We start from the raw sequence: 16,699 nt of genomic DNA, 5'->3' as shown, positions 1-16,699 counted from the left end.
TCGATTCACTATTATTCAATGTGATGATTTACTTATCAAATTTCTAAACAACAGTGTAAGACTTGAGGTTCTCACAGCGGTGAATATGAAGATTTCTGTCTTCTGGGTTATTGCGCTGTGTAGTCTGGTCGATGTTAACCAACGTTTCAGAGGTCATACTGCCTCCGTCATCAGGGCGATGAATATGCCAATAGGGTGTGAGGAGTTGGATTTTATAGGCAGGGACGTGAAAGGTGTAGCCTGCCCCGAGCCAATGGGAGCAGGTATGGGAGTGGACCAATGGTAGCACGTGGGCGAGGGTGGGAGAGGGAGAGAAAGTAGAGAGAGAAAGGTGAGTGTCCATACAACTACACTCACCTTTCTCTCTCTACTTTCTCTCCCTCTCCCACCCTCGCCCACGTGCTACCATTGGTCCACTCCCATACCTGCTCCCATTGGCTCGGGGCAGGCTACACCTTTCACGTCCCTGCCTATAAAATCCAACTCCTCACACCCTATTGGCATATTCATCGCCCTGATGACGGAGGCAGTATGACCTCTGAAACGTTGGTTAACATCGACCAGACTACACAGCGCAATAACCCAGAAGACAGAAATCTTCTAAACAACAGTTTATTGCACAAAACATAACTAGAAAACAAATGTCACTATGATCATCATTTTTATCAGCAATATTTAATACTGCACACACTTAACCAAACACAAAGAACACATACAGAACCTGTGTCCTCCAAAGTACTATTTATATCATACATAACAATTCTGATAGTCAATGAATAGGAATATGAAGTTATTTTATTTATTCCTCATATGATTAACAGATATTTCCAATAATTCTTCTAGAATCACTTTCCACAAGAGATTAATTTTGAGCAGCTTGCTTCTTGAACAAAACATAAATACCTGACACATGCTTGCAAATGTGACAACATTCAAACAATGAATATCCTTTATTGCTACCCAAAATTCCTTAGAACAGTTGGAGAAGAATGCCACAGATATCTATACTGCAGGCTTCTCACCAACTAACATGAGACCAAATCATGATCCCCTGACATTAACAATGTAAGTTTCCATCAAAATATGGAAGTTTACAGTAACAATGTTTCCATTTTTAGTTAACTGTTATTTAGAATGAACAGGCACACATAAGTAGATACAAAATTTTGGTTGGAAAACAAAGGAATAAATCACTTGGGAGAATAATACATATAAACAAGGATTTTAGAGAAATAAGGTGTAAGGGTATGGGCCACTTTCAACTGGCTCAGTGTCTGTAAACTTAGACATGAACTTTCAAGTTTTAAGAAAACAGGGGAATCAAATGAGTAACTATAAACTTTTCAAGAAGGACCCTATGCCCTGAAGTATTTTACTTAGTTAATATACACACATTCTAGAAGTTATTTACTTAACCTGCAGAAATGCAGTATGGCTAACAACAGAAACACATAAAGTAAAAATATGATGGAATAGGCTGACAGTGTTAATGCATAGTTTAAATTACAGGGTTTGAATCTTGGCCAGAACACTGCATTTCCCAACCAAGGTTGTCACATTTTTTTTAAAATCTTTGTAAATGAGTGCAGAGCCAGTATTCTGAAATATGCAATAACTATTTCCTTCCCTGTTCCTACTCATTGCTCATCTCAGTCAGTATTAAATAACCACTGCAACTGATGTAACCCACAACTCTCAGTCAATATAAAATATGACTGTTGTACAAGACAAAACATTACACAAAACAAGCTCAAAGAATGTGGCAAATCAACATTTTGATCAGAAAGGTGTCATCCTGAATATATTTTCAAGCAGATGCAATATCTATATTGGTTTATTTCTCCACTTTCATGCAAAGTTCCATGTTGCTTATGGATTATTTACTCTATGTGTTTGAAGTGATAGAACATAAAATTGTATAGACCTTGTCAAAGTTGTGATATCTTATGCTCCTATAGGAACTTCTTATATCGTTGTTATTATAACATTGATGTATATGTGCTATTTTTCTACATGAAAATATTAATTGCAATTTAAGATTAAAGTTATAACATTTAATAGCATGGAACTGCTTTATTTTCATGATACTCAAACTGGGTTGTGCGCAGAACCACTCAAGTATAAACCACAAAAGTACTACAAAGACTGGTTCTCTATGTACTGTGTTACTGCAAAATATCACATAAGAGGGCTTGACTTGAGTCAGTTTACATTGTATCAAGAGAAAAAGGAAATACAATTATAACATTATTTAATGCAAATCTTTGTAGAACATAAGTTGTTTTAAAAATGTCTTATAAATAATCATTACAGACTGTGTTACCTAAGTGTTATAAATTATTTTTAAGCATTGTGAGTTTCGAGTGGGTGAAGACATTTAGCTAACTAACCAACAGATAATATGCTAAAAGTTGTAGAAAAAGTCTTTTCTTCCAAACTGAAACTCTCAGGTACAAAAACTGCTCATCTGTAAATACTAATGAAGTGAAACAGTTAACTGCAATAATATGTATACATTTCTGAATTACAAATAAACAAACTTTCCATTCCTTCTTAATAAACAGAAAGTAGTTTTGGTGTCAACAAATTCTGAATCCACATCACACATTCCACTTTCCATTTCAGTGTGTACAGGGTGTGTGCAGGGTTGAATAATGTATGTTTAGTTAAAGAATAAAAATAACAAGTAGATCAGGCATGACCCAACCCAACACTTATTGATACTTTCCAAACAAAATATGTACACATATTTGGAATCTTATATAATACAAAATTTTCAAATGATGACTACAGTGATTCATCTGGCTAACTTATAGATTCATGAAATGTAATAAGAGTGTAAGTATCAGTTTACCGACGTTATAGAAGTATTTGCTGCTTCCATCATCGGGGCGATAGCAACTCTAATGATGGAGGAAGGAAGCACCTCTGAAACGTTGGTAAACTTCTAGCAGATTACACGTGAAAACCAAAAATGCTATCTTCGAAGATTTTAGCAGTTAGTTATTTATACTTGCAATAAATTAGTAATTAATACACTTACCGAGAACTGTCATATTCCACAACATACAACCGCCATTCTAAATCTCCTAATTTCGATGATCGACTGTTCAACAGTTATCGACTACAAGGGTATAATTGAGTACGTTGGATGGTAGTTACCGGTGTTATCGACCGAGTTCTTGGCACTGGCTGCTAGGAATAGAATACAATTTATTTACATTCCATAATCCTTCACAGGCCCAAGCCAAAGATGCAAATTGGATGAGGGTTGAATTAATTGAAGTATAAGATTGCACAACTTTTAATTTCATCCGAAGCATCCACCTTATTGGCTCTGATGGAAAGGAACATCTTGCCAATATGAAATAATAAAATATGGTACCCCATGCATATGTTATGACATACAATAACAATACAATAATAAAGATGTAAGATTGAGGTTTAGTTGCACCTCTTTCTCTACTCACCACCAATATTACACAGCTCAGCTAGGTTATATTGGGATGGGTTATTTAATTCAGCAGCAGTAAGAACATTTTGTAATTCCATGAGTCCCTCCTAGATAACTCAGAATATACATATCCCTGTGTAACATTATATAATTTTTTTAGGAATTCCCCTCCATACAACCATTTTCCATGCATATGAATGATAAATCATGTTCCTATTGAATGAAAATCTTGGTAGTGGAATTATGTTTCAACATTGCAAATAGAATAAATTACAAGAAATAAAATGTTTTCTTACATGAACAGGGCAACACCACTGATTGATATGGATTTTCAATACTTACACAAAAAGTATCTATCATTTATCTCTTAGCAAACCTTCTAAACAGTTTTCATGCCGACAAACAGTTTGGGAACCTAACACACGATGTAGAAAATGATAGTAAGATGTCTCCAATATGACAGTTTCGTAAAGTTTATGTGTATTTAACCTGATGCCTAAAATAGAAAGCCACTGAATGATTATTACCTTACATACCACACTTTCAGAAAACATTTTATATTACATGTAATTAAAGTACAAACACCAATTTCAAATACGCTACGCATTTATTTCCTTATTATGTAGACAGTCTAACAATTTACTTAATTTTAAGAAAGATATGTAATTGCACTTTTGGTGTAAAATCTTAATGAAAATGAAATCTGAACAAGAATGGATGGAATAAATTTTATCAAGTTATAGATTTATTTACCAAGACCCTAATATGAGACTGTTACAATTTGAATGCTGGCCAATATGAAATTTTTAGCCACTGAGAATAATGCTGACATTTTCTTTGGTTGTTCCTTTTAGTATAATTATTCAGTCTGATGGTTAGCAAATTCCCTGAAGCTCCAAAATAAATGGGCAATATCTCTTCTCACCCATATACATTTCATCATACTTTTACTTAAATGTAAATGAATAAACTAATAGCATTGGGTTATATAAGACAAACAAAATTGAAATGTGTAAAATCAAGTAAAGATATGTTGTTTATTCATCCCAAGTGCACCTTTTAGGAAACCATTTAACTAACTAACTAACTAGATGGCTTACCGAACCCGAAGGTTCATCACCGAATTAACCAAAGCCCTCCACCGGACCCTGTCCTGGGCCAACAATATCCAGTTTCCTTCAACTCCTATCTCCCATAGATCCCACCTGAGATTATCCTCCCATCTACGTCTAGGTCTCCCCAGCGGTCTCTTCCCTTCAGGTTTCCCAACCAGTACCCTTTGCACACCTCTTGTCCCATCCATGCGCACTACATGTCCCGCCCATCTCACTCTTCTCGACTTAATCACCCTCACAATACTGGGGGAGCAGTACAGATTTTTAAGCTCGTCATTGTGCAGTTTTCTCCACGCCCCATCGTCTTCCCTCTTAGGCCCAAATATCCTCCTCAACACCCGATTCTCAAACACCTGCAATCTGTGTTCCTCCCTCTGAGTGAGAGACCATGTTTCGCACCCATACAAATAGGAAACCATTTACCAGTTTAAAAACAAAATATTGATTGCCTTACTCCAAACCTCTGACCTTAGTTCTTAATCAAATTATATCCATCCTCTAGATTTTGGTGAAGAGATGTTTGTTGTAAATCATATTCTCTTACAGATCCCAAACAGAACACATACATAGTCTTTACTTCACAGCACACTTCCTGATTCTGCAGTCACCATAACAAATTATTATATACTAGAAATTTACTTGAAGTACTCTTAGACCTATTGCACTTGTTTAGCTACATTTTATGCATTTCAATGATATGTTCACAAGAAAAGAAATCCTCCAAGTTTAAACTTTTAAAAATTTAAAAAATTAAATGTGTTGTATGGGAAAGAACTTCCAAAAATTGGTGGCTGCAACACCATAGAACATGAGAAAATTCATATCTTCAATTTGATTTGCCTCTTGCATTTGCGGAAATAATTCAACTGCAGTTGACTAGAATCTATCTCATCTATCAAGTTTGAAGTATGTGATAAAATTAAGGTCCTGACACATATTTGATCGCTTCTGTCAATGTTTTGAAGAAATATGACTCTCTTTCCCTAACCACCATAATAGAAGTTTCATAGAAAACAATGACAAACATGTAACACTGAAACACAGTTTTACTGTTTTGGTATTAAAACCTGCAAATCCTAGATTCCTTATTCATACATAACAAATATATGGTTTTTAAACTCATAAAAGAATGTTGTTATCATATCCATGCCATTTAAATCACTCACAGAATAAAATGTATAATCGTTATATCTGTTATCTATAAAATATAATTTCATAGATAATAGATTTCATACCAAATAAACAATATCTATCTTACACACAGAGACTGAAAGAGATTACATTTTTATTAAGCACTGTGTTACTTAGCAGCCAGATAATTTTGGTTATTGGTATCCTATAATTAATGTAATGTGAAACTGGATTAATTACACTGACTTGTATCCCACCATTCACTTGCAGAGACAAAGAAATTTTTCAGTCAGGATAACTGATAACTTGAGTAAGTACTTTTGGAATTAAAGTTTAGAACACCACCATTACACACTTTATTCATATCATCATAAGTTCATGAACAGAGGTGAACTCCATCACACTGATTTCAAAGCACAGGGCTCTACAAAGTATAGCCTGAAGGACAGAAAAATCTTTATTTACCCTATTAATTTGTTTCTCTTTAATGTGAAAAGAGCCTAGATATGTATGATGGTCTTGAGAGTCCAGTCCACAATCACAAAATTTAGTAAACAAGTCAGGAAACATGGTAGACCCTGAGAATACCTGCTCCAGCATAACTACTGTCAGTCATAAATCTAACTAAACTGGATCTCAGATCCTGGTGTCATATTTTATGAACAAGTTTAGCATTGGAAATCTGGCCAATATTCATTTATAGTTTATTTAACAATGTTTTTTCCAGTAGCTCAGACTATATAATGTTGAATGAGATGATGATAGTGAATAATAAATTGGAAAGGATGGAAAAATACAAACTGTTGTATAGCCATATACATTTAAATAACATAACCAATAAAGGCTTTTATATCACACAGGTAAGACTTCTGGCATTTCCAGCTCCTACAAAAGAATCTTGTTTATATCTAGATATCACAAGTGCTTTTATTTTAATTAGTGGATAAAACAATATTCTGTGTATCTTTCACAAGTGCCAGCTACACTATACATATTACATATAGTGTATTAAATATTCAAGATGTATAAATTCGTTGTTTTATGTCAAAGTAGACCTATCTCAATATTAATCCAAAATGGCATATGCCTGTCTGAGTTCTCTGTGATTTTATAACTATTTACCTGTGTATTCTACCCTCTGGAACAGTGTTTTGATGTAGTCATAGTTCAATTATTAACATGTACTTCATTGATATTAGGTTATGTTCAAATGAGTTTGTTATCTAGTGTCAACAAAAGCTTGCTTCTTAGCTAAAAATCAAAATATTTAATCATTGCTTGACACACAGCTTTATTCTATGGACATTACCTGCTGTCTGCCTGATGAAGATGTGTCACATTCAGTTTAGGGCTGGCTTTGTCATTGTGTTCAAATAAATGGAAATATTACCCACTCTGTTGGGCCATTAGGTAAAGTCAGATCTCACTATTAGGCATACTGAATGAAAACAGTGCAGACAATGCTAGGCTCCAAACATTAGTTCATTCTTCTTTTATCCAGACAGGGAACAATGTTCAAAGAACATGCTTCTGTGACAATACTAACCACTGTCCCAAACAATTAGAACTACGATGACTTAAACTGATGCTAAAATCTGTGCAGTAAATGTGTTAACTCAACATAATGTTCATCTTACTGAGAGCAACTAAAAAAACAACTCAGTTCTTGAGTACTGCATAACTTTTCATGTTATATTTCCTTAATGTTGATTTTATCACAGTCTAGTGATTGTCAGTAAGCTGAAAGGAAAGGGCACATTTAAAATTAAAATGAGGTTTATCTTGTCTATTTACAATGAAGCGTATAACTGCTATTTCATTAGCATCCAAAGAGAAAAATAAATAAAGAAATATTTATAAAAAGTGGGGAACATTAAATTAAGGCTAAAGGATTATGTAAACCTGACATTATCTTATTATTATTATAAATATGTGAAAACTACCTACATCTGTTACAATCCTGCTATTTTTCTGATGTTTTCAGCTTTGTTTTTTCATTCAATAATTTATGTTTTCTTTAATTCCCTGAATACCCCACCTACCCCATCTTGACCACCACATTATCTTCAAAGCAGAGGCCCAGTCTTACACAGTCAGATATCACAGTTCTGGCAAATATTCTTTTAACACTACTTTCATCTGCAACCACAGTGTTCACTGTTTTAGTATTATTAATAAATCTTTGTTTCCAACAAAATTATTTCTGACAGACATTCCTGAAGGCAGGAAAACTTGCAGTCACTTTGAATTTCAGAGAATGCCTGTGACTCTTCACTGTTATTCTTGCAGCTGAAAGTCTGGATGTCACGGTGCGATGCTTGTGGCAATCATCGTTGGAACAGACCAAACAGTCGCCTTGTGGAGGTCCTTTTGCTACTTTCCAAATTGTTTGCTTGACGAAAGCGCTCCTGCCTGCAGAGTTTCTGCTTCATTTGATCATCCAGAAGGCTTTGCATGTCCATCTAAAAATAATTTAATATTTGTAATTTTTAAAGTTTCCTATTGCTGTTCATTTCTTCCACACCACAACATAAAAGCAAACAGACAGAATCCAGCTGAAAAATTGCTTTACAATCTGAGTATCAGTACTCAATGACGTTAGTTTCACAGTTTTTCATGACTGTATAATTTCAACTCAGGACAGTAATTAAATCAGAATTACCAACCTGCCACTGTTCAAGTTGCTGACTCAACTCGACTTTCTGTTGGATGGCTTCCATCAGCTGGCTATTAGCTTGCATCACATCTATCCTTGTCTTTGCTAACTCTATTTCGATTACATTCTTCCTTGCCACAGCCGTATCACGCACCTCCCATGCTTTGTGTACCACTTCATCTCTTGAAAGGTGGGTGTTCTCCAAGTCGGTGCGTGCCCTGTCACGCTCCTCTGTGATTCCAGCCAACTCTGCATCTTGCACACTCAACTGTAAAAAGCATTACATAAAAATTTTGTAAAATGACAGAACAGATAAAGTGGTCTCTATGTAATACAGGAACATTGCATAAAGCATTTAATCCTTTGTCACGAGTAACATAGTAGAGTACAGTACAGTCAAATGTCCCCTACTGCACTTAATGTAATAATAAACAGTGGAAGAAACAGCACTTAATGGAAAACAAAAGAATCTGCCAGCAAGCACTTTTTGTGGATAATTTCACCATACTTTAGGAATGACTCATGAAGTAACAAGATTTGGAAGAATTAAACTTGCCATTCTATCAAACTACCACACCTTGCTGGTGAGCTCCATGACTTGCTCTGTTTTCCTCTTGAGTTCCTCCTCTCGCTCATCAAGCTGCCTTTGCAGTTTCTCCAGACTCTCATTGGCTCTATGTAACTCTGCCTCCAGTTCTAGCTCCAGATCAATGCCACTGCTGGATGATGAACTGGGTCGAGACTCTCTCCTGCTCAGAACCTCCTGGATCAACTTAGAGAGTTCCTTTACAATTTCTGACAGCAAGCCAACCTGACAAAAAGATGAATGTTGTGAAAATTTACTATATTTGCATAAAACTGTATGTTTAAAATGCAGTGTTCTGTTGGGGCCTTATTCTGAATAACCAAGTGACTCCATGGAGCAAAGCTGTTTTTGAGAAGACCACAACTGGTCAGAAAATTCTTCTGTCCCTTTAGAGAACACAAAGGTTCATGCATTCATACACATACTTGCACACTATGTCCTACAGCACTATTAGTCCTTTCAAAACTGTAAAGAATAAACATGTCAGTATTTTAAATATTTAACAACATAGAATTTCAGCTTATTAACTACAGACAGTAAAATTAACCTTATATTCTGTATTTATGAAATGGAAGATTATGACATGATATGGACATGTTTTAAGACTGAATGAAAAAAGTATCACAGAGAGGGTTTTTGAACATAAAAGTAAAACACTAATACCAAAGAGGAAAACTGAGATCATGATGGGAAAACAGGCTAGGAAATATATTACACAGAAGGATGGAAGAGCATAGGAATAAAATAAGTTGTAGGAAGACAGAGATAGATGAACAGGGAACAAGAAGCCAGCACAAAGTACAAGTCAAAACAAGCTTAATAATGACATTCATTCGGACATACCTTGAGTTTACTAGGAGATATATCTTCACTTATCATGGACTCCATATCCCAACTTACTGAGTCTCCTCTGCTATGGCGTAGTCTATCGCATGCTGTTCTAAGCTGCTGGTAAGCTGAGAGAACTTCCTTTTGAAGCTGAAGGCAGAGAGTAAATATCACTTAAATTGAAGGCATCCTTTTCCTTAATCCATGAGCATACTGTTTGCCTATTAAATACCTGCATAAAATTAAAATATTTCAGAATAAATCCCCACAAACTATTAAATTCTGTATAAGTAGGCCTTCACTAATGAATGAGAACAAGAGGTGTGCTTACAATCGTTCACATTTCACTGTTGCATGTCAGTGATTTCCTATTATTTTCTTCAAAAATCCCCATTCAGGACATACAATGCATGTGATATCTGTTTTAAATTAACTATGCTATGGTAGAATACAACTTTATTTAGAAAAACATGCAGTCATAATTGGAGAAACATACAATAAAAAATACTTCAAAATCACTTAGGGCAAAAAGGATGGGAAGATGAACATTAATTGTAAGTAGATACAGTTTTAGAAAGTGTTCAAGACCTGTTTAAAGGCATTATTGTGGACGTGCCTCCAAAAATTGAGTGAAAGCTGCTATTTCTTTATTGTACTATAACCTGAGAATCAGAAAGTTATGCATTAGTAACTCACCCCATCTAGTTGCTCTGAACTGCTGTCATTATGGGGTATCAGCTCTGATTCACTGCTTGTATCATCACATTCCATCTCTTGCAGGAGTGATCGAGGGCCTGGGGAGGAACTGTGGGCTGAAAGCACTTCAATTCTCTCACCCAGTGAACCATTTGTAGCTCGTAACTCCTCAATCTCACGCTGAGCTTGGTGCAACTGAAATTGCAAAGGAATGACTCAGCTCATAATGTTTAATGCAGTGTTCATTGATATGAAAATGTGGTTCAATTTTCAACTAATGAATTTTTATGCCCTTTCCACTGTCAATAAAATGTTCTGTAAATACTGCTAAATCAAAAGTGTACTGTTGTTCCACACTGGGGATCACTTGTATAACAGCCAGGATCCATTTCAGAGGATAAACCAAGACTTTATTTAGCAATGGCCTACCAGGAAGGACAGAATGAAACTAAAGGGGAAAATTATACAAAAATAAAGTACAGTTCTGTCCTCAGTTATTTAGTACTTGGTACCTGAAGTTCTTGTTCTCGGGCCTTGTGTTCCAACATGACAATGCGGTCTGTAGCTTCATCAAGAGCCGATCCCAAATCCTCTCTCTCACTTAATAGGGACTGCAACCTCCGCTCCAGCTCACATTTCTTCTCAGACATGAGGTGGATCTATGCAGGACAAGAAGAAATGTATGTATCTCTGAATTCATTGAAACAGTCACTAAGCTTGGACTCAAAGTGTTTAATACAGTGATAAACGCGTTTTACAACTTAGGAGATACGGATACATACCTCATCTCTCAGAACTTCAAGACTGCTTACATGGTCCTGAAGACTGGACTTTTTAAGGTTGCACTGATCCCGAAGGCCCTGAAGCTGCACAGTTAGCTGTTCTTCTACACGACTAGACTGTTGCACACAAAACAAGAAACTCTTTTTACTGCATAACTCTCATTTTACTCTTCTCAGTATTGAATTACTTAAAGCTATTATGTTAAAATGCCAATATATGATAATTTAATATTAAAACATGTAACAAAAGTATAACTGTTCATAAATATGTGTTAAAAATAAAATCATTGTGTTATTTTGAGATACAGGTTGAGATTTCAATAACTTCTTATTTTCTCAATCTATTATATTTCTTTCTTTGGTCATTAGATAACCATGTGATTCTTAGTTTCTTGCTATTTAAAGCATAAAATTTGATCTGACACATAAAAGTGGATCAAAGATAGTACTTCTCTATCCTCTATTTAGAAACACATGTTTGTAATGTAATGGGAATTAAAGCAGAGAGGAAGAGTAAATACATTCTTTTGTTTGTTCAACAAACTGTGTCAGTCCACAGCATGCTTACTTTACTGGTTTAATTATCAGTGACAGAATACATTTGCTTTTCCCACCAAATGTTTTCAGTGTATGAATAAAAAGACAATTCACAATGGTACAGAGGATATTTAAAGATTTTTTGCCACTGGCATTGGTTAACACAAATGGTGCATGTCAGAATTATGTGATGTTGTTTTTTAATATCACTTTTTCAGTTACATAGGTTACATATCATCAAATGGTAGGACAATGAAGTAGAAACAATTTGATAGAAAGTACTTATCTGCAGCATGCCTGGAGCAAGTAAGCAAATGCAAAAATCTAAATCTTTATGCCTGGTCTCCAGGTCAAAATTTGAAACTAGAAACTTCTGAATGTGAAGTTGGAGTGCTAAAACTATTTTACTTTCTGGAACCAACTGCACAAAGTCTGACTCAGGTGAAATTTCCTAACAAGAAAAATTTCTCATACACTTACTTCTTTGAGTTGATTTGTAAGCCTCTGGTTCTGTTCTGCCAGTTCAGCAATAAGAGTTGTTTTCTCACGTTCAGTCTGTCTGAGGGTTGTCTCTCTTTCTACTAGTGTTTTATTTAGCTCCCTGATGTCTGCTTGAAGTTCAAGCAATCTCGTGTCACATTCTGACTGTGTGGACTCGAGCTTCCGTCTCAGGGAATGCCGATCCTGCTCCAGCAACTATAAAAAAATTATGTTCTGTCATTCAATCTTCTTCTTTCTTAACAATTATCTATGTATAATAAGTAATTTTTATTAACTCTTCAATTAAAATTATATATTAATTTAGGCAGTAACTATTTCTTCATTACACAGAATGATACAACATTGCAAAAATGTACAAGGCTGCACAAAACAAATTGGCAGGATGCATACAGTTTATGGGCTGTGGGTTGAGAACCCCTATACCCTCCCAACAACATGGTCTTAAGACAAGGAACTGCAAGGTGTTGATCTCGACTCCAATAGAATGTTTAGTCACCGTAACTGTAATAATTCAAAACTCTTACATAAACTTCAAGGCCTGCTTTACCACAAAGAAGAAACGAAAAACTGGAGTGTCATAAATTATGTTTTTAAGTAATAGTTAAAGAAGCCCAAAATATTTAACTCTTGTCTTTGGAAATGACTAAATGTTCAAGAAAGCTTTGATTTGTACAAAAAAAAATCCTTTTTGTACACATTATTATTCAGATATCAAAATGTAAGTTTTATGTTAGGGAAGAAACTTTCTTCACTTCATATGAAAATGCATATAAATGTAAGATAACTGAAGGTAATTTTCATTTAAATATTTAAGTTGTAATAGAACACTTTACCAAAACTAGCTTCATCCCATTATTTTCTCATAGTACTTAATACAATATTTCTTTAACCTATTAGTTTATATATCCCAGTAGGTCAGCATGATTCTTTGTTTGTCATAAAAAGTATAATTATAGTCTAACAGGAAGTAAGCATTCCAATGAAGAGGAACACCTGGTTTCATATTTACTTCCCACGGTTCATTCTCATGAGCATTGTTTCAACTTGTAACTGGATCAGTAAATTCTTGTGCTCTTCTTACATTACTGGGATGTGGAATACCTCTTAACACACCACAAGCTGACCTCAGATAAATATTTTTGCTACTCATCAAGGTCACTGGTACTCACCTGCCAACTGTTACCTGGCGTAATCATTCATAATAGTAACGCAACACTATTAGCTCAAGACATGGGAGACTTAGTTTTTTGAATGTAATTACTTGTTCTTGTAAGTCTAAAAACCTTTTTAACATAATCCATGTTCTCGCTAGTTGCTCCTTAATTGTAACAAAAACAAACTTGGTCTTCAGATTAATACATAAACTATTCTTAGTAATTACTTATTTAAATACTGGATTTACAAGGACAATAAACAAAGCCGGTACATTAATGAGCATGCAATGAACACTAAGCATAATTTTAAAACTGGCTTTCTTTTATTTAACAAGAATTACATAACACAGGTCTTCTGTAGTTTGAAAAATCCCCAAAGGTTACTAAATGTGACACATACTACAAAGTCTTTATCAGTGTCACAGATAAATTACTCTAGATAGACAATCACAAAACTGTGTGACAGAATGATCCGGGGTGTGTATAAGAAGATGCAGAGTGATAGACACCTCAAGGAATATCATATTATCTTGCTTGAAACTTCATGGCACAATGCACCGCGTAATGAAGTTTCTGTCTGCTGACTTTTACAGCCTGAACAATTAACAGTTTAACGAACAAGCTCCAAAGCAGAACACGGCTATAATTTCACGTTCCCTGCACCTGTACGGTTTTTTTTCTAACAGTTAGATTCCATCTACAAGGTCTTTGGATTCAGGAAAAGTAGAAAAATTAGCAATTCTGTGTAGAGTAATAACACTTGCAACATCTATACTGTATATGCAATTAGAATATAATAGTGAATTAATTTGTCCAAGATCGGAATATTCAAGAAAATATATTTAATTTCTAATCTCAAACAGAAATATAGTTGTTAGTTTTACTTTAATAGCTGTATATAACAAGACAATATTTTCAAAAATTCTAAACTTATTTCTAATAAAATCATTTCATCTTGTTATGTCAAGGTAACAAAATAAACTGTTTCAGTTATTTTAAAGGTCAAAATAAATTTATTGGACAATAACAAAAATGTGGAATCAGAAAACGAAAAATATGATGGATAATAAGAATTAAAAAGGAATAGAGAGAAATTTGAGGGAACAGCAATGAAATGATCAGCAGTTATGGGGCACAAGAATGATAACACTATAAAAATAGAAAAACTCATAAGGAATAAGAGGAAAAAGTAAAAATGAGCCAAGAAATCTCCTGAGTTCCATACTTCATTTCACTTCAATAAGTTAAAAGTGAACATTTAGATTATTTGTATTTATAAAAGTCCTGCAGAACCTTTATCAAGTAGCATAGTTTATTTCATGACTTGCAGTTGTTCAAGCTGTATTTTTCCAAAACTGTATAATATACAAGACTATAGAAAACATAAGTAAAAGGCATTTAAATGTATTATCTTATCACACTAGCTAGCTCTACGTAAAAGCTAATTTTCTAAACGAGCTATGAGTCATATGATGAGTCAGTCACTAATTTGTGTTGTCTGATAAGCAAAATGAATCACTGATTATATTGATTTTGAAACTGTGATAAGGTTGTTGATCGTGACCTTCTGCGTATGTGATACTACATAGTCCTGTAGGTGGGTATCAACATTTTGGAGGAATATACTGCCTCCATCTTCAGGGTTCTGGTGATCATCTATAAGGAACCATAGTGTCACAAAACAGAAGATCACAATCAAGATCTTCACTGCCATGAGAACCTCAAAATGACAAGACTTTGAGACGAAAACAAAGTTAAATTTAGAAGAATGTGTGGCTACTTTAATTTATCTAGAATTTTATAATTTTTGGCTAGTTTTGGAACATATTCTAGGCCCACTATACTCAATGTCCACTTGCATTTTTTATGAGTCTGACAAATTTTGTAAGGCAGTTTGTTATAAGAATATGTTACATAAGTCAATTTTCTTTATTTAATAAAAGGTGTTGTTTTTAAGTTCTCTGCAATAAATAATCACGGTTATAATTTAATCACTGAAAGTGAAATTATTGCGTGCTGGAAATGATTAACTGTACTTGCATATAGACAGGGCTGATTCACTTCACAGTGTCATTCAGTCTGCAAGTCATGTTTGGGGACTCTTGCTTTATTCAATATCATAGCTACTGGTAAGGAAAATAAATGTCTGTAAACAGCGATCCCTTCTTTGTTGTTATATCAAATGGGCTCATTTGGAAAGCGATTTTAATTGTTTCTTAATTTATCTTTGCCTTCTTTAATATTGATCACTGACGGTCAAGGTGAACTCAGAGGAGAAATGTTAAGTCCACGTTTAACTTCTGTTTATTGATTTTTACGTACAGTACAACACTTGTAAAAGTTCACAGAATTGTGTGGCCTGGCAATGATATGTAACCATAAATTGTAGACATAGAAATCTTTCTTTAACACTCCATAGAAAATTAAACAAGTGACCATAAATGTTTTTACAGAACTACTGTATGTATGCTCTATTTAAACAACGCTAATTTAGACACTTCCGAAGCATGCCAAAAATATTTAAAAAAAGTGTAATTTAGAGGCATGCTCTGCTTACTACCACATGATTATACAGAATCAAGAAAAGAGAATCAAATAGAGTAACAATTCTCCTTTTTTTCAGACGTATACTAAAAGGACGTTTCAGACTAAAGTTTGTTTTGATATCTACTACTTCTTGATTTCATTTGAATGTGGAAAGTGGTTGTTATCATCACTTTAATGTTATGCTGAAAAGTAAAGGCACAGTCAAATCACATTTTTTCCAAACCGATCCCAAAACAAAAGTTATTTTTCAAAACTTTAACGTTCAGCAGAGCATATGGAGTTATTGACATATTTTGAATATTATGTTAGAACCTAATGAAATTAAGGTTTTGTTGTTATAAAGGATCTGAGAAAGTAGAGAGTAAATCCAACATTCTCTTGTTTCACATGACTAAATGAGCGACTAATATCTGACAGCAAGAACAATTTTCACTTTTTATATATATCCTTAATGGGGGGCCGTATATATGATTTGGTGTGTGTTAGAAATTCGAGAAGTGACAGAAATGGGGCTGGGTCAGCAAGCAGAGTGTAGAGGTTCCGCTCTCATGCAGTCTTGCAAATAACGGGCTCCTGCATGCGAGTGAACACAACTGTTCAGAAACGATATTATCATACTCTTTCATGTAACATGTTATTTGCTCTCACACTAATGGCGGAAGGGGATGATTATAGTGATCGTTAATCTTGAACCAGTAAGACTGAAGATGGT

The 16,699-nt window shown here is 34.6% G+C and overlaps 1 protein-coding gene across 3 annotated transcripts in view; it reads right to left on the bottom strand.

Annotated features, from left to right (window-relative positions):
• Positions 1-4,472: 4,472 nt before the first annotated feature.
• Positions 4,473-16,699, bottom strand: part of LOC110840226 (bicaudal D-related protein homolog) — a 38,796-nt gene continuing 26,569 nt past the window's right edge. For 2 of the 3 annotated variants that reach the window (XR_015537251.1, XR_015537252.1), the window contains 9 exons: positions 12,266-12,481; positions 11,249-11,365; positions 10,979-11,125; positions 10,467-10,661; positions 9,786-9,920; positions 8,934-9,167; positions 8,367-8,624; positions 4,993-8,162; positions 4,473-4,529 (listed from right to left, as the gene is read on the bottom strand). Coding sequence is in view for 1 of the 3 variants with exons in the window: in XM_087356478.1 (XP_087212604.1) it covers positions 8,028-8,162; positions 8,367-8,624; positions 8,934-9,167; positions 9,786-9,920; positions 10,467-10,661; positions 10,979-11,125; positions 11,249-11,365; positions 12,266-12,481 (1,437 nt within the window). In the remaining 2 variants the exon portion in view is untranslated. Of the gene's footprint in view, positions 8,163-8,366; positions 8,625-8,933; positions 9,168-9,785; positions 9,921-10,466; positions 10,662-10,978; positions 11,126-11,248; positions 11,366-12,265; positions 12,482-16,699 lie in introns of all 3 variants that reach the window. The other variant, XM_087356478.1, reaches the window with a different exon arrangement.

Source organism: Zootermopsis nevadensis, unplaced genomic scaffold (genome assembly GCF_977971745.1).
Source record: "Zootermopsis nevadensis isolate Lab colony 2312 unplaced genomic scaffold, Znev_1.0 Znev_ptg000027l, whole genome shotgun sequence".
Taxonomy (NCBI): domain Eukaryota; kingdom Metazoa; phylum Arthropoda; class Insecta; order Blattodea; family Termopsidae; genus Zootermopsis; species Zootermopsis nevadensis.
This window is presented reverse-complemented; position numbering and strand designations above follow the sequence as displayed.